A 16,376-nucleotide genomic window follows, 5' to 3' on the forward strand; every position below is an offset into this window, starting at 1 on the left:
GACCCAGTTCTGACAGCACAGGGTCAGTGCCCCCCCTCCCCAGGGAGGGAGGAGGGAGAAGGGGGGCACGGAGCCTGGAGGCTCAGCGGGGGCCCAGCCAGCCAGGACGGAGGTGATAAAAGTTGTGGGGGGACAGCCCCCCAGGCTGGCTAATACAGCAGCACTGGAAGGCAAGCGAGCACAGCTCTGCCGGCCTGGGCGTGTTCAGCAGTGACTGCGGTTGGAGAGCATGGAGAGCTGCCCCCACACCTCTGGGGGGAGCAGAGGCAGCAGCACAACTCTTTGTCCCCCGCAAGGAAGCAGCCGCATCCTCGGGGTTGGGGGGGAAAGGGGGGGGGGGTTGAAGCCTTCTGTCAGGCACCTCAGGGAGGAGGCAGCAGCAGCTCCAAGGAAACACAATCCTTCTCCAACCCCAGTGCTGCCTGTTGTGGATTCCACCTGGGGGGCAAGGTGTGGTGTTAGCATCCTGAAGGGCCGGCTGCCCCCGCCGCCCCCAGCCCCTCGCTGCCTCACCGCCGGTAGCTCAGGCTGGCCGCCTTGGCAGGATGTGTCACCAACCAGAAGTTGCGTTTGTTCTGGAGCTGCTGGAAAGGATTGAAGCGTCTCCTCCGCTCATGTTTCAGCTTTTTAACCTTTTTCACCTGCACCAAGGGAGGAGGAAGGCTCTCAGCTCAGGGCACAGCCACCACCCTGCCCTGCCCCGCCCCCCACGCCCCCCAGCACCCACCTTCCCTTTGTCGAACTCCTTGTCCCACTCATCAATGACGGTCTCGCTGCGAGCCCGCGCGGCGTCCTGCATGGCATCACGGCTGACGGCTGACACCTCACCCTCCCAGGTCAGGACTGTGAAGTGCCAATGTCAGCATAGCACAGGGAGCCCCTGGAGCACCAGGGCTGGGACAGGGACATGTGGCTGCACTTCACCCCCCCCTTCTTGGTACGCAGGGCTGTACCTTGCTTGCCGTAAGCCTTGTCCAAGGAGTTCTTGAGCAGCTCCTCCACTACGTTGCGCTCTGGGCGGCAGGGTGCTGGGGCAGCCCCAGTGCTTGGGGCAGCTGCACTCTGCCTCCATCCACTGCTGTCTTGGCTGTCTCCTGTACACACTGCTGCTGTGGGGAAAGCGGGTAAGGAAAGGCCAGAGGGATGTCCCACACCACCCCAACTCCAGAGCACATTTCACCCCAAGGGACTAACAAATCTGAGCCTGAATCCCAGATGGATGGCACATGTTGGGAGAGAGGACCTAGAAGGAATCCTTCCCCAGAGGAGATCAAGGGCCCCTACCAGAGCACAGCAGGCAGTGTGGCACCATACCTGGGGCACTGTTGGCAGCAGGCTGCTCTAAGGTCACGTCCAGACTTTCCCTCTGCTTGCATTTCCAATGCTCACTCTCTCCCTTGCTGGGCTCAGGGTCCTGCTGCTGCTTTGTCCTTGCGGGCTCTGTGTCAGCCCTCCCGGAGCTGGGGAAGGTAGCAGGCATTAGAACTGGGTGATCAGCTCAGTAGGTTGGCTCCTCCCAGCACTCCCAGAGCCTTACCTGCCCAAGGACTGTGCCCCAGAGGAATGCTCCTCTGTCTCCTGCAGCCTTCTCTTCTTCTTCTTCTTAAGGGGGGAGACAGACTCCGTGCTGGGGGAACCACTGTGGCCTGGCTCCTCCCCGCCTGTGACAGCCACCTCCTTCCCTGAGACAGAGCCCTCTGGAGCGATGTTCCTCCTCTTCCTGGGAGGGTCGCAGCCTTCGTCACAGCCATTCACAGCTGTAGCATGTGAGCTGCCTCCCGCTTTGGACTGCTGCCGCTTTTGCTGCTTCTTTTTGTTGGATATAGAGCTGGGCCTGTGCTCCCCACTGTGGTTGGGATGGCGGTGAGAAGGGTGGGCCCAATTTGTCAGGGAGGAGACTTGGAGCTGGAGGGCTGCACTGGGGGTGAAGCTGAAGGATGGCGTGTCAGGGCTGGGCAGGGGGACAGCGGAGGGCAGCCTGCAAGACAGGAACAGAGGCTGAAACAAGCCAAAACCCAGACATAGAGCAGGAGCTCCTCTTTCCCTCCCCATCCAGGGTGCAGGAGCGCAGCCCCCACCCGGCCCCATCTCATACACAAGCCAAGAAACCACAACCAGGCTCTGCTCCAAGAGCTGCCTGTGCACTGGGCACACACTGCCTATGGGTGCTGCTGCAGCACAGGCACAGCAGGGCCTGGAACAAGAGCCAGAGCTGTCCAGAGCCTCCTGCTACCAGGGGATGCTAATGCACAGCCAGAGCCTGCATAGTGCCAACAGTCAGAGCAACTGCTGCAGAACCTGGGCCGAATCCTGCCAGCTGCAGTGCCCCAGCGATGCCAGAGTGCTTGGCAAGTGCCAGCTCCAGGGCTGCTGCCATGCAGGAGGGCTGGGGACCCCTGTGCTGCTTACCTGGGCCTGCTGCAGGGCCAGGGCTGGGCGGTGGCCGTGGGGAAGGCGAGGTCAGCAGGCTGCGCGTGGCCGTCACTTTGGCATGCCCTCCATGGGGTGCTGCCCTGCAGTTATCGACATAAATAAAAACTTGGTGGTCTAACAGAAAGGGTTCCGTCAGCCGAGAGGAGGAAAATAAAAAGGGGAGCCCAGAGAAAGGGGAGGGGAACAGACACAAGAGGGGGAGAGGGAAGTGGGGGGGGTAGAAGAAGAATCAGAAGTGTTCTCAGTTAGAAGCACAAAGGAAAAAAAGGAAGGAAGGAAATTTAAAGCACGGAAAGCGCAGCGCACGGCCGTCGGCAGGGGCAGCCCGCAGCTCTCCAGCTGCAGCAGCACCGCCGCTGGTCCAACCCTAATGCACCCACCGTGGGGATGCACAACCCACCCCGAGCGGGCCCGGCCCCACAGCCCCACTCAGCCCAGGGGCAATCCCAGCCTGGCTCTGTGAGCACCATCTCTGCCCCCCCTCTCCCCCATGCACCCGCTGTCGCAGGGCAGCAGCGTGAGCTCACTTTCTTGGCAGACAGTGCCAGCTTCTTGGCTGGGGGTGGCGATGTGGTGCTGCCCGATTCCAGCTTCATCAGCCTGGAGCCCTTGGGGCAAGCGGGGGGATCCGTGCCACAGTCTGTGTCCTGAGAGGAGTCAAGGTCGCTCACCTTGCTCTTGGCCTTTGGGGCCACTTTGGCTGCAGTGTGTGTGGGGCTGGGGGCTGTGCTGCAGGAGCTGCACTTTGGGGTGCTGGGGCTGGGCGAGGTGGGTGACCGTGTGCTGTCCCCAGGACTCTGCTGGGATGAATCTGTAGTGCTGGGGCCACACGGGCCTGGAGATGCTTTCGGCGCCAGAGGCTGCTGTGGGGACGGCAGTTTCTTGGGCTTTTGGGCTTTTTTATCACTTGGTGTCACCAGGGTGGCTCTGAGGGGCAGTTTGGGTGATGGGGACCCGCTGGGTGGCTTTGGTGGTGCAGAACCATTGGGTAGCTTCGGCCCCACACCCAGCGTGCTGCGGGCCACAGGCACCCCGACCTCCTCTGGCTCTGACAGCTTTGTGCCTGGCAGCACCTTGGGGCTCTAGGGAAGGAGGATCAGTGAGGTCAGTGAGGGAAGGCCCTGGGGACGGAACCACACTGCCCATGCTCCCCAGGCTGATGTGGGGATGACCATGGGTGCAGCCGGACTCCTCCCACTGAGTGCTCCCCACTGCCCCCTCACCCCCCTCAGCCTCACCTGGTCCAGAAGCAGTGATGGCAGGGACCCGTTGGTTGTGGTTCTCTTGGTCTGACCAGGAACAACAGATGAGTGGCTGGAGTCAGCTTTGGCAATGGGCCCCTCTGAGCCCTTCCTGGTACCAGGAATCCTGGGGGAAGCACGGTGCAGGTGTCAGTGTGAGAGGATCAGAGACTGTGAATCCCACAGCACTGGCATCCTTGTACCAACCACCTGGACTCATGTTGCCAACCTCAAAACACACAGGAGCTGCTGAAGGGCAGGGGGCACAGGGCATCTCACCTCAGGTAGAACAGCACATAGGCCTGCTGGTTGAGGACCACCTTGATGTTGCTGCAGCGCACGAGGGAGTCATTCATCTGGTACCACTGTCCATTGCTGGCCTAGGAACAGAGCTCAGGGTCAGGCTCTGCCCACAGCAGCACCAGCACCCACTGTAGCATGGGACCGTGCCCCACCACGGGCTCCAAGCTCAACATGTACCCACTGAGCAGCCTTCCCACACACCGCAGGACCCCACAGGTGCCACCAGCCCTCAGGGCTCACCTTCACATAGCAGTAGTAGTGTCCTCCGTGGCAGCTGTACCCTGAGTGCACTAGCACTGCATAGAGTCCGTACATGACGGGATCACCATTGTTCTGAGACATGTAGGGGCGGATGTTCAGGAACTCAGGGTACCTCACATCCTGTGGAGAGAGGATGTCTCAGGGGTCTTTATTCCTAAAGCAAGAGCAGCTCCAACCATCCTATGATCATAGGGCACCCAGCTCTCCCCTGGCTGAGGCTACAGTGAGGAAGGTGCTGGGAGGAAGCCAACTCCTCAGCACAGACCTGGCTCTGTAGCTCGGCCCAGGGAAGACAACTGGGCTGCAGCAGAGCTTGTGCTGCAACAGGACCCCATAAGCCAGGGCAGAACCCCAGCCCTGCACTGCCCAACTCTCACCTTTGTGATTTTGTCTCCAATGAAATTGGCAAAACGCTTCAGTGAGAGCGTAAGGACGTTGGAGGCTCGGTGAATGGTGAAGCGTTTGCTGGCTGAAACCTTCTTCTTGCACCTGCACAGAAGAGCTCCAGCTATCAAAGCTGCTCCACACCCAGGTGATTGCCCTCGGCCGGGACACACCTCATGGAACCAGCAGCACTGACAGCAGGGATCAGCTCACGGTCACATCTGCTGCTGCCCAGGCCCTTCCCTCCCAGCCAGGCAGCTGGAGCAGGGTCAGCTGGGGCTGCCCCTGGACCACAGTTGCTTTTCACTGCTCCACCCCATAGGTGCCATTCCCCACAGCCCCACTCACCTGGTACACATGTAGGCATTCTCCTCGCTCAGCACATCTGATTTCACAAACAGCTCCAGTGCCTGCACAACGTCTGCAGCTTGCTGCAAGGACAGGGCAGAGCTCAGGGCATGCATCTGCCCACGCTGCTCCACGGTGCAATGCACACAGACATACCTTGATCTCCAGGGACACATCCAGGTAGGGCTCAAAGGTGTCCGAGACACTCTTACACGCTGAGCACTTCACTGCAGAAGAAAGAGCAATGAGTGCACTGTGCCACACCTGCGCCCATCACACAGCACCCGCACCACTGCCCCTCTGTGGGTCTGGGCTCTGGGATGCCAGCACCAGCATTTCTGCTGGGCACTTGCAGCTTGGCAGGGAGGAAAGCTGCTGGCAGCACCAACCCCACACTGGCACAGTGACTGTTGCTCAACAGCTGCAAGCACTGGTTCCTTCACTGAGTGACAGTGAGCCAAGAACCTGCAGCCAACAGCTTTCTCTGTTGCCACAACAGGAGACAAGACCCACAGGCATGGCAGGAGTGGGTAAGCACAGCTTTGGGTGATTTACCCATGCTTGGCCATTTTCCCAAAAGATTTTTAGTGTGGGGCTCGTGGGGTAGCAGCAGCCCACACTCCTGAGGTCACAGCCCAGCAGCAGCACTCACCACGGGACCGCAGGTAGCCACCAAAGATCTGGTGAACCAACGTGGTGGCCTGGGTCTGCCGATCCAACCTGGAAGAGAAACGCCGCCATCTCACACTGCTCTTCCACACCACAATGCAAAAAATACCCTCAAGGGCAACCCTGTGTCCTCTGCACCACAGCCCTGCCCAGCAGACCAAGGGAAGGACAGGGAAGATGCAGCACTTCTGCTGCTCGGTGGCTCCCAGTGCCTGAGTTCAGAGGGGCATCACGCTGCGTGCACCCAACGCCCTCCAAGCACAACTGCTCCCAGCTGCAGCTCGGAGCCCAGTACTGAAGCTGGAGGCAACACCAGCACCCTGGGTCCCAGCCCCACTGTGGCCACATGGAGCAGGGCAGAGCCCAGCACTGCAGCACGGAACAGAAATGACTTCAAGTGCCTCAGTACACAGAGCTGTGTGTACCTGGTGCAACCACTGAGGCAGGCCTTCTGCATGGCATCGATGGTGCAACGTAGGAACTCGTGAGCATCCTCCTGGTTGCCAAAGTGGAAGTGCTGAGCAATCTCTGCAGGGAAAAGAGGGATCACCCCCTGTGTACAGAGCCACTGGCCCCCCAAGAGCCAAGCCATGGGGCAGCCCCATGTGGTCCTGTGATAGCTCAGCCTCCATGAATAAGCTCTGAGGCACTCGGTGCCAGGACCTGCCCTGGCCCCATGAGTCACAGATGGGGGAGCACGGCGTGGAAGGACCCATCCTTACTCTTGAGATTTCGGATTAAGGACATCGGCTTGATGGTATTGCCACTGTTGGCAAAAGCCTGGATCATGTGGTTCTGCATAATGCACATCATGCAGAAGCCTCCCTGCTGACCTGCAGAAGGAGAAAAGAAAGGATGCTGGGGACAAATGCAAGAGAGATGGAGACGGTTTGGGGGAAGGGGAATCCCTGCTGCCACACAGCACAGCCACACTCAGCCCTCCCCATGAGCCCCATGCTATGACAGTGCAACCCAGCAGACAAGCACAAGCACGTGCCATGCCAGCTGGCAGTGCCGAGGCCACAGATAACAATGCAGATGAGAACACCCATCTGCAAGGATGGCACACAGGGCACAGACACCTCCCACAGGAGCCAGTGGGTCCTCATAAGAGACAGAGCTATCTGTCAGGGCACCGCTCCCCCTAGCCACGGGCTCTGGGCTGTACCCCCAGGAGCCACCTCAGGCAGCTGCTGGGTGCCAACCCAGCCCGGGGCAGCCCCCACACCCATCCCAGCCCGATAACACCCCCCCACGCCCCACTCACAGCCACGGCTGTGCTCCTTGGACAGCAGGTAGCAGGCGAGCGGCGGCGTGTAGGTGAGGCACTGCAGCGTGGCGTTGAGGAAGCAGGTGTTGCCCATGTTTTCCAGCCCGGCGCCCACCCGCTGCATGTGCTTCCACTTCAATGAGAGCTTCTCTGCAGGGAACAGCACCTTCTGCGGTGCGGGGATACCATCCCCAGAACCGTCGTCTCCGCCTGCGGGGGTGGGGGGCGATGAGCGGCGGGTGGAGGCCTCCACCGGGACCGTAGCCCCCTCCCCACGGCCCGGCACGCACCGTGTTTCCTGCTGGGCCCCTCTGGGGGCGGCGACTGGGACTCGGCGGGCTCGGTGCTGGCGTTCAATGGGCTGTATTTGTCCCGCAACAGCTCCAACTGCCCGGACTGCCCGCGGCTGGCAGGCTCGAACTCAATCTTTTGCAGCAGGACCTTCTTGGCCGAGGTGGCCAGCAGACGGCCGAGCTCCCCGTCCTCGCTCGGTTCCTTGAGGCTCGGCTTCATCACTTCCCGCAGCTTCTCCACGATCGGCATCCCAGGGCCGGCCTGGGGGCGGAGGATGAGCGGGGGACGCCGAGAGGAGCGGCCCGATCCGAACTCCTGAGCCCAGTCCTCACAGCCCCTGGCCAGTAACCGCCCGCCGCGCGGCCCGCTCGCTGCCACCCGCGACCTTCAGCCCCTCTACCAACCGCCACGTGCTGTCCCGCCCGGTACCGGCGCTCCGCCGCAGCCTCACGCAAAGGAGAGGGGCGGTACGGAGCTCAGAGGCCCCTTCAGCCGCCCGCCCCCTTCAGCCGCCCGCCGCACTTCCGGCCCCGGTTCCGGCCCTGTCCCCCCGGCCCAACCCGGCCCCGGTTCCTGCCCTGTCCTCCCGGCTCAACCCGGCCCCGGTTCCGGCCCTGTCCCCCCGGCCCAACCCGGACCCGGTTCCTGCCCTGTCCCCCCGGCTCAACCCGGCCCCGGTTCCTGCCCTGTCCTCCCGGCTCAACCCGGCCCCGGTTCCTGCCCTGTCCCCCCGGCTCAACCCGGCCCCGGTTCCTGCCCTGTACCCCCGGCCCAACCCGGCCCCGGTTCCTGCCCTGTCCCCCCGGCTCAACCCGGCCCCGGTTTCGGCCCTGTCCCCCCGGCCCAACCCGGACCCGGTTCCTGCCCTGTCCCCCCGGCTCAACCCGGCCCCAGTTTCGGCCCTGTCCCCCCGGCCCAACCCGGCCCCGGTTCCGGCCCTGTCCCCCCAGCCCTGTCCCCTGTCCCCTGCCCGGCCCGGCCGTACGCACCATCCCGGTCCCCGGCACGAGCACGTGTCACCGCCTTCAAGGGGCAGTACCGACGCGTCGCTGCCACCACGAGCTACTTCCGTGGCAACCGACTTGAGGGTTGGATCAACTTCACCCACGCCCCCTTCGTGTGTGACGTCTCCTCCGGGTGGGCGTGGCTTAGGGGGGGAAAGAGGCGGAGCCATGGCGTAGGCCCTCCCCTTTATTGCGCGCGGTGTCCGCCCTCCGCAAATGAGAGCCGACCCCCCCCAAACCGCACCCCGAGCTTTAAATTACGGCAGCACGTTAGATACATCTTACTTTAATACTTATCAAGCAGAGATCTGAAAATAACTATACGTAAACTTTTTGTCTTTTTTCTTTTCCTTTGCTTTTTTTTTCTTTTTTCCTCCTTTTTATACACATCGAGCTGCTGGCCCGCAGCGGGGCCACGGCCATAAATTAAAGCAGCTCCTGGGGGGCTCCGGGGGGGGCTCGAGGGGTGGCCGGGGGCCGGGGCCTGCCCGGGCGCTGCCCCACAGCCCCTCCGCGATCGCCCCACCCCCTCCCCCTCCCCCCCCGCCCCACTGCAGGGCCCCTTTACAAAAATAAGTGCAATTCTAACACCTAACGGGGAAATTAACAAATAAAATAAAATAAAACAAAACATAATCACAGCACGGGAATGATAGAGCTGATGGCAGAACAGTGGGGGTATTAACTCAGAGACAGGCTACCAGCAGAGACAGGAGTAAATGTCACATATGATATAACCATACAGAAGCGAACGGGAGTCCTATATGGGACTGATTAGAGGGTGGGTGGGTTTTTTTTTGTTTTTTTTTTCTGTCATCATTTTTACTTTCTTTTTCTTTTTTTTTTTTACCTTTAACATGTTGAAGTTGCCCAGACTGGTCCAGCACCACATCGTCACCCTATGGGGACGCACAGCATGAAAACTCCCCGAGCTGGGGCCAGCCCTGTGCGTGGGGAAATGGCTCAGAGAGAGGGGGTGCAGGGTCGGTGTCCTGTGGCCATGCCCCCTGGGGCCAGGGGTGACCCCCATCCCGCCCTTAGGGGCTACAGTGGGCAAGGGCCCCACAGCATCTGTGGGTGGGAGCAGCTGGTGCTAGGCTGCACCCTCCTGGCACCCCATGGTGAGGGATGGGATGGGGACAGCGCAGTCCTGGTGCTGGGTAGCTCCGTTTGGCAGTGGGGCCCTTGTAGACCAGGGGCAGCAGCTGCTGCTCCCCAGCATTCAGCCTGCAGGGAATAGGGCTGCCCTGCCCAGCGCAGGGTGCACGTGGTGCAGGGGTATGTGCGGTGCAGTGAGCCCCCCCCTCCCCCCACCCCACGCGGCAGCTCCGTGCCCTGCGTCCCCTCAGGGCTGTGTGGGTTTTCATGCTGTCTCCAGGCCCCGATGTCAGCGTGGACCAGTCTAACATCTCGCTGGGCTTTCCTACTGGCTACTGGAATGCACGTGGTTGGCTTAGGGGTCCTCGATGTCGAGAAACTCCTGCTTCGGGGGGGCCATGCCGCGGTACCAGGCACACGAGCCGTCACTCCTCTTGATGCAGGCATAGTGCTTGGCCTGCCGCCCGCCCACAATCTTCTCCATCGCCCAATCTGTCCAGAGGCACTCGTCCGAGGAGGAGACGAAGCACGGGATGGAGAGGCAGCGTGAGATCTGCACAGGGCAGAGCGGATCAGTGCCCATCCCCACAGACCCCCTCTCCCCCTCACCCACAGGGGTGCATCCTGGGTCGTGGCACTCACCTTGCACTCACAGCCCATCTGATACCGCTGGTTGAGGCTCTTCTTCTGGGTGGGGCTCAGCGAGTCCCAGGTGGCAACCAGGTCACACAGCGTGATGTGCATCTTGCCATCGCCCTCGGATTTGCCTGGGGAGAGGCCACACAGAGCCGCTCACACACACCCAGGGGCTGCTGGGGTCCAACACTCCCCCCCTTGGACGTGGGTCAGCACCCACCCCTACCTGCAATCAGGTACTCCTTCTTGCCACCCGTGTCCAGTGGCTGCCCGCACACTGCTGTGGACGGCGCCGTGTAGATGAACTCGATGTCCTGGTCGGGGCCCTTAAACATCTGGAGACAGAGCACAGGTGTGAGCAGCACTGCCCACCCCCCCCCTGCCCACCCCAAGGTGCCCTCCCCCTACCTTGATCTGCTTCACTTCGTACTGGATTCGCTTAATGGGGTTCCCATAAATGTCATTCCCCGAATCCACCTCCTTCGCAGAGACCGCCTTTGCTCGGATCACTGCAGGGGAAGAGTGCGGAGATGGGTGGGTGCTGGGGGCACAAGCACAGCCCCCCCAGCTCCAGCTCTGCCCCAGATGGCAGCATGGGGGCAGCCCATCTCTCAAGCACACAGACGGACAACACGGCCACCCCCAGTAATCCTGGGAGCACTATTTGTCCACTGCCATTAGTTAATCCATGCTCCAGCCCAGCAGCCACGTGGCCCAACACAACAGGGGAACCAAAGGGCAGCGGGAGCTATCTGCAGCTTCACCTTCAGGTGCAAAGGGAAGAAGGAGTCCCCTGCAACCAACACAGGACCGACCCACACTGGCGCCCACTGCCTTTGCATCACGCTGCCACAGAGGTGCCCGACCACAGCTCCCTGCCAGCCCACAGCCACTGGTGCGTGGAGCCTCCACACCACCCAGGCACAGAAACTGCATTCTCCCTGGGCTGCTTCCTGCCCTTGCAGCCTGAAAAAGTAACCCAGGCAGCTGTAGGGGGATGCTGAAGCAGCGAGAAAACATGGCAGGGTGAGCTTACTGTAGCAGCACGGCCACAGGCTCCACACCTCCCCGCTCTGCAGCCACACGGAGCTGCTCTCCATGCACACTGTCCCCCTTGGGGATGCAGTGGACACCCCCATTCCTGGCCAGACCTGTGCAAAATGTGGCTCCCCCTACACAGCAGCGCAGCTCTGCCCCTGGCACAGAGGAACCCCGTACACATTGCTTCACCCCAGCTCCAGCATCACACCAAGGGACAAGGCCGCCGTGCCCCAGAGCCAGGGTGAGCAGAGGGCAGGGAGCTGTGCCATGGGAAGATGCCCGTGTCACCCCACTAGAGCAGCCCAGGGACACACGTGAGCGCCTGGCACGTGGCACTGACCTCACTGGTGGGAGGCTCACCCTGACCCACAGCTGCACAGGTCACAGCCACCCCAGTGCCCGGAGCTGGGGACAGCAGTCACGTCCCCACAGAGAGGCACTGGGGTCACGCACAGGACCACCTCCAGCCCCACTGCTGCCTGCTTCCACCTGGCACAGCACAAAGCCAATCCGGCTGTGCTCTATAAATACAGCGGGGTGAGCAGCGGGCACACGGTGCGGCTGCTTGGGCTGAAGGTCAGCGGGGCACCGCACCACGTGGGCACCCGTCAGCACTGACTCAGTTTACTATGGAAAGGAGAAGGGGATGGGAGCGAGGCAGGCAGGTCAGGGCCCGGTGCCCGTGGCTGTGCCAAAGCCACCGTGCCTGCTGCAGGGATGAGCCCCAAATGGAGCAGCCCTTGCTCCCTGTGCCACCATCGGTGGGGATGAACCCTCGCCCCTCGTGCCAGCCCCAGTCCCCCAGCTGTGCTCTGTGCCACGATGAAGGCGTGCACACCGGAGCCGAGGGCTGCCCGCGGTGCAGGCGTGGGGGACGGCTGCTGGTTCAGTGGGCTCCAGCCGTTTCCATTCACGTGCTGATGAATCACTTGACAAAAATGCAGCCCAATTCTAGGCGGATTTGTTCTGAACAGTGCGGCTTTGTGGAGGGGACGGCTGCGCTGTGCTTTCCCCGCCAAGACCCCAGCAGCGCAGCCAAGCTCCTTCGCGGGCCAGAAACCAGAGCGGGGAGAGGGAGGGATGCAGCGGGACGCCCAGGTGGGGACACGCGGGTGGAGGTGCCCCCCGAGGTGACGGCAGCACATGCTGTGGGTGCTCCACAAGCAGCCCCCGGGCCTCCCCAGGTCTCTGTGGAGCTCACAGAACCAACGCAGGGGCTGCCACACGTCCCCAAGCACAGCGTGACACCAGCAAATCCCTCGCCACCCCATCATCAGCTGCCAAAGCCCTTCCCCAGCACGGGCAGGAATTGTGGCATCTGCCTTTAACTCCCCGCTCTGCACAAAAGCTGCTGCACAAGCACGGCTGAGCTGTGCCCCGGAGCAGCCCAGCCCCTGCCCGCTGGCAGCCCCCCACCCGCTGCCCTGGGGCACGCGGGGCCGGGAGCCAAGCGACCACGATAACGCAGAGCTGACCTCGCGGTGCTGACTCAGCACAGCGGGAGCAGGCACCGGGATGGAGAGAGGAGCTGCTCAGCAGCCTGCAGCCCCACAGCACCGCTCACCCTCCCGCACCCCAGCCCCACGGCGGCAGCAGGGCAGCTTGAGGGACGTGGAGTGCTGCTGTTGTTTGCACGCACACAGCACCTGCCTGGCACAGAGCAAGGACACTCAGCACCCACACCCCTCAGTGCAGCAGCCTCCCCCTGCCCAGCAGTGGACTCCATCTCCGCAGTGATCAGTCCTCTCTGCCCGCAGACCCCCCAGGAACATGTCAGCACGCACGCAGTGGGTGTTCACCAGGAGCTGGTGGGTGGTGGAAGCTTTCCATGCTGACCAGACTGGGCTGGATGTGGCCCAAAGCCCAGAGCAGGGCCTGTGAGGCACAGGGCATCCCTGGGCACTGCGATCCCCATGCAATGTGCAGGGAGGAATGGCCCTGAGCTGGGGCACATCCAACCCTGCACAGCTCTGCCCTGTATGTGACAACCTGAGACAGAGCAAAGCTGCAGGGCAGAGGATGGCATCCACCAGCACAAAGCACCCACCAGAACAGTGCAGAGGGATGCAGCAGCCCCAGATGCCCTCAGCACCTCAGTCCTCCAGGACTCCCCTCCCAGCCTGGCACACGGCACGCAGAGCCCCTTCCTGGGACATCCCACCCCAAGCCCCAGTGCGCGGCCCCCGCCTGTGGCTGCCTGGGAAGCATCAGTGCCCGCAGAGCACGGGAAGCGTTCCCGGGCTGAATGGCTGAGGAACAAAGCTCCCTTCTCGGGGCTGCTGGCAGCCACTGGAGCACAGGGGCTGAGTGCCAGTGCCAGCAGTGCCCGCTGCCACCCAGCCCCACTGGGGGCACAGCCCTGGGGTCACCCCAGCATGGCACAGCACTGACAGAGGCAGAATGCAGCAAGATGTCTCCAGGAGGGACTCCTCCACCCCAGTCTGGCCAGGTCCCAGCCTTGGGCACCTGCCTGAGCCCCCAGGGCACTGCCACTCGAACATGAGGGCTGGGAGCTTTAGGCACACAAAAGCTGTGGGGATGTGGAAGCAGCCTGGGCACGGAGGTGCAGCTGTGGCTGTGCTCCCCTCTCTATTGCAGCTCCTGAGGGTGTACACGGGGATCAGCTCCAGCCCCAGCAGCCCCACAGGGCTGTGCCTGCAAGAGGAAGTGCTCGCGCCAGGCCCCGCTCATCCCCAGCCTGCGCGGCTGCTCCAAGCGCTGCGTTCCCCATCGCGGCGTGCGTCATCCCGGCCTCTGACGGAGTGCGATGGGGCCCAATCAGCGGCGGCCCCGAGCAGTCAGCCCACGGCGGCCCCGCTGCATCAGCTGCACGGGGTGGGCAGGCACCGGGGCCGGCAGCCCCACACCCAGCAGGGTGCACCAGGTGCAACCCAAAGAGAGAGTTCTCACCTCTGCCCCAAAGCCACCTCCTTGCTCCAGTCCCTGCCTGGCCACCTCCAGCCCCCACTGCTTAACCCATCCTTACACACCACTGCTGGGATTGGCACAGTGCTGACGGGGGCTGGATCCAAGGGTCACCCATCCCCGGTACCAAGCACCCACCCTATAGCTGTCCCATCGCCCTCAGCACTGCCGAACGCTCCTGTGACCTCACCACTGCATGGGGCTGAAGACACAGCCCGAGCATCACCTCCCTCACCCTCTGCATCTCCACACTGCAGAGAGGAAGCAAAGCAGGAGCAGGTCCGCTGTTGCAGCCCCAGCCCAGCCACATCCCTACCCAGGAGCTGAGCAGCATGGGCAGAACAACCCCCAGCAGCCACGCAGGGATGCTGCCACCCCTCACGCATATAAACCCAGAGAGCCCTCGAGTCCTGCAGAAAACTGCTGCCCATTTCCCAGGACAAGAAGCACAAGCACAGAGGCTGGGTCACCAGCCCCAGGCCACCAGAACCCAACAGCCCAAGGCAGAGCCACATCTCGCCCTTACTGCAGCACTGCACCGTGTGTGCAGCCCTGGGCTCCAGCCCCACTCTGGATGCAGAATGGTGCCTCACCAGTGGCTGCCAGGTGTGAGCAAAGCAAACAAGCCCTGGTGTGGCACAAGAAGCCACGAGAGCACAGCCCCCTGCATGGAAGGGCCCAGGTGGCAGCAGCCTGGCCCCAGGGCCACCAGCAGCAGCAGAGCAGCCCTGGCACAGGGAATGGCGGCAGCTCCCAGGCCCAGGCTGGCTCTGTGCTGGGGAGGAGCTGGCGGTGAGCCTCCTAGCACAGAGGGAAGACGAAATGGGAGCCAAAGGGCAGGGATCAGTGGCACCAGGATGGTCTCCTGTTGCATGGGAGGCTGCGAGTTCCTGCCAGGATCAAACCTGCTGCCAGCCAGCACCCAGCACCATCCCCAGATGGGGTCAGAGCAGTCAAATCCCATCCGCATCAGTTGTGAGGGAGACACAGGCTAGAGCTGGGCGTGCTGGCACCAGGGGCAGCACAGACGGGACAGGGCTGCCTGGGAGCAGACACCTGCTGGGCAGCCACAACCGGCCCCACTTCACCCTCCCTGGGACTGCTGAGACGGCCAGGACTGCCGAGACAGCAGTGACTCAGCAGCTGAGTCACGGGTAAGCCAGCACCCCAGGACAGCAGCGTGAGTCACAAGTGGCCCGGAAGGATGACCCTGATGTGAGTGTGATGGAGGCTCAGCCTCGCTGCGGGTGATCCACTGCTCTGGAGTCATCAGCTCGGAAACAGCTCTGCAAATTCAGCGCTCCATTTTGTCTGGGAACCTCCCCGGCCCCAGTACACCCTGCAATGCTCTGAGCTGCACGGGCCTGGCAGCACTGGGGCACTGCGGGATTTACCTTCACGTCACAAGTGGGGTCTGCAAAGGGCAGGGGGAGCCCAGGCTGTGCCAGCACATCCCGGATCCGGAGCAGGGGATGGGGCAGGGCACGGGCTGCATAAGTGCCTGGGAATGTTACCTCTCCAGCTGGGCCTGGGAACAGCCCCGCCAAGGAGGGCGGCAGGAACTGGGGCCGGTCTGTTTGTTTAATATGCTAAAATTTAATAAGGGCATTATTCATCGAAAGAGGAATCCAGATCCCGGCGCTGCCAAGCCCTCCCTTTCAGCAGCATCCAAGCCGAACAAAGTGGGACGGGGGAAAGGAAATGCCTGGAAATAAGGAACAGACGGGAGGTGACCGAGCCCGGCGCTGCTCTGGGCCGGGTGCTGGCTCCGCGTTCCGGGCCGCTGCCGACGGCAAAGCTCCGCTTTGTGAGCCGAACCGGAGCGCTCCGCTCCCCCGGGGCCGTCCGCTCCCCGCGCTGCCACGTACCATCCCGCACACACCCGACGTGCCGCGGGCCGGGCCCGTCGCCGCGGGACGCAGGGGCAGAACCGCGCTCCGTGCCCGGCCCCGGGGCACGGCGATGGGCCGGGAGAGGCGGGCACACTCCGGGCGGGCACACCGCTCCCGGCCGCGCATCCGCGCCCGCCGACACACCCCCGGGGCCCGCACACGTGCAGGTGCCGCGGGGCTCGACCGGGCCCGGTGCCGGCGGTCCCCTCCCTCTCTCCCTCCTTCCCCTCCTCCTCCCGATCCACCGCCCCGCGCCAACTTTCCTCCCTCTGCCCCCACCGCGAAGTTTGCGGTGGGGCTCTGCGGGGCCGGGGCCGGGCGGGGCCCCGCGGGGACAAAGCGCTCACCTACGTCGGCGTTGCAGAAAGCCTGCTGCGGGTGGATGGGCGAGCAGCTGCAGGCGTCGGTCGGGCGGGCCCTGCCGAGCAGCAGCACCGCCAGCCAGGCCAGCAGGCTGGGCAGCGCGGCCCCGGGCATCGTGCGGCGGCTGCGGCTCAGCGACTCGTCCCAAAAAGCCTCATCCACCGCCGGCCCGGCAGAGCCGCCGTCTCTCTCCCCCCCACCCTCCCCCCCCAAC

At 63.1% G+C, this 16,376-nt stretch overlaps 2 protein-coding genes across 2 annotated transcripts; both read right to left on the reverse strand.

Moving 5' to 3' along the window:
* Nucleotides 1-362: 362 nt before the first annotated feature.
* USP36 (ubiquitin specific peptidase 36) lies at nt 363-7,478 on the reverse strand. Its single transcript, XM_065735641.1, has 19 exons — nt 7,200-7,478; nt 6,907-7,119; nt 6,362-6,472; nt 6,065-6,167; nt 5,623-5,690; nt 5,127-5,197; nt 4,971-5,053; nt 4,616-4,727; nt 4,218-4,358; nt 3,954-4,054; nt 3,672-3,801; nt 2,961-3,515; nt 2,410-2,513; nt 1,538-1,978; nt 1,315-1,460; nt 954-1,106; nt 728-843; nt 514-641; nt 363-438 (listed from the first exon to the last, which is right to left on the reverse strand). Exons 1-19 carry the CDS (start codon nt 7,450-7,452, stop codon nt 363-365), a joined length of 3,105 nt encoding a protein of 1,034 aa, XP_065591713.1. The 5' UTR covers nt 7,453-7,478.
* A 1,548-nt stretch (nt 7,479-9,026) lies between these two features.
* TIMP2 (TIMP metallopeptidase inhibitor 2) lies at nt 9,027-16,376 on the reverse strand. Its single transcript, XM_065735307.1, has 5 exons — nt 16,147-16,376; nt 10,350-10,450; nt 10,168-10,276; nt 9,948-10,072; nt 9,027-9,858 (listed from the first exon to the last, which is right to left on the reverse strand). Exons 1-5 carry the CDS (start codon nt 16,274-16,276, stop codon nt 9,661-9,663), a joined length of 663 nt encoding a protein of 220 aa, XP_065591379.1. The 5' UTR covers nt 16,277-16,376; the 3' UTR covers nt 9,027-9,660.

Source organism: Cyrtonyx montezumae, unplaced genomic scaffold (genome assembly GCF_038088225.1).
Source record: "Cyrtonyx montezumae isolate F1298 unplaced genomic scaffold, pur_monq_1.0 scaffold_19, whole genome shotgun sequence".
Taxonomy (NCBI): Eukaryota; Metazoa; Chordata; class Aves; order Galliformes; family Odontophoridae; genus Cyrtonyx; species Cyrtonyx montezumae.

Bases quoted from the DNA above. Each gene is read 5' to 3' on its own strand.
- USP36 (XM_065735641.1), bottom strand. From the start codon at position 7,452: ATGCCGATCGTGGAGAAGCTGCGGGAAGTGATGAAGCCGAGCCTCAAG. The intron at 6,473-6,906 runs GTGAGTGGGGCG...CTCCTTCTGCAG, and splicing joins CAAGGAGCACAGCCGTGGCT to GTCAGCAGGGAGGCTTCTGC. The intron at 439-513 runs GTGAGGCAGCGA...CTTGCCCCCCAG, and splicing joins GCCAGCCTGAGCTACCGGCG to GTGGAATCCACAACAGGCAG.
- TIMP2 (XM_065735307.1), bottom strand. From the start codon at position 16,276: ATGCCCGGGGCCGCGCTGCCCAGCCTGCTGGCCTGGCTGGCGGTGCTG. The intron at 10,073-10,167 runs GTAGGGGTGGGT...GCCTCTCCCCAG, and splicing joins GAAGGAGTACCTGATTGCAG to GCAAATCCGAGGGCGATGGC. The intron at 9,859-9,947 runs GTGAGTGCCACG...TGCCCTGTGCAG, and splicing joins AGATGGGCTGTGAGTGCAAG to ATCTCACGCTGCCTCTCCAT.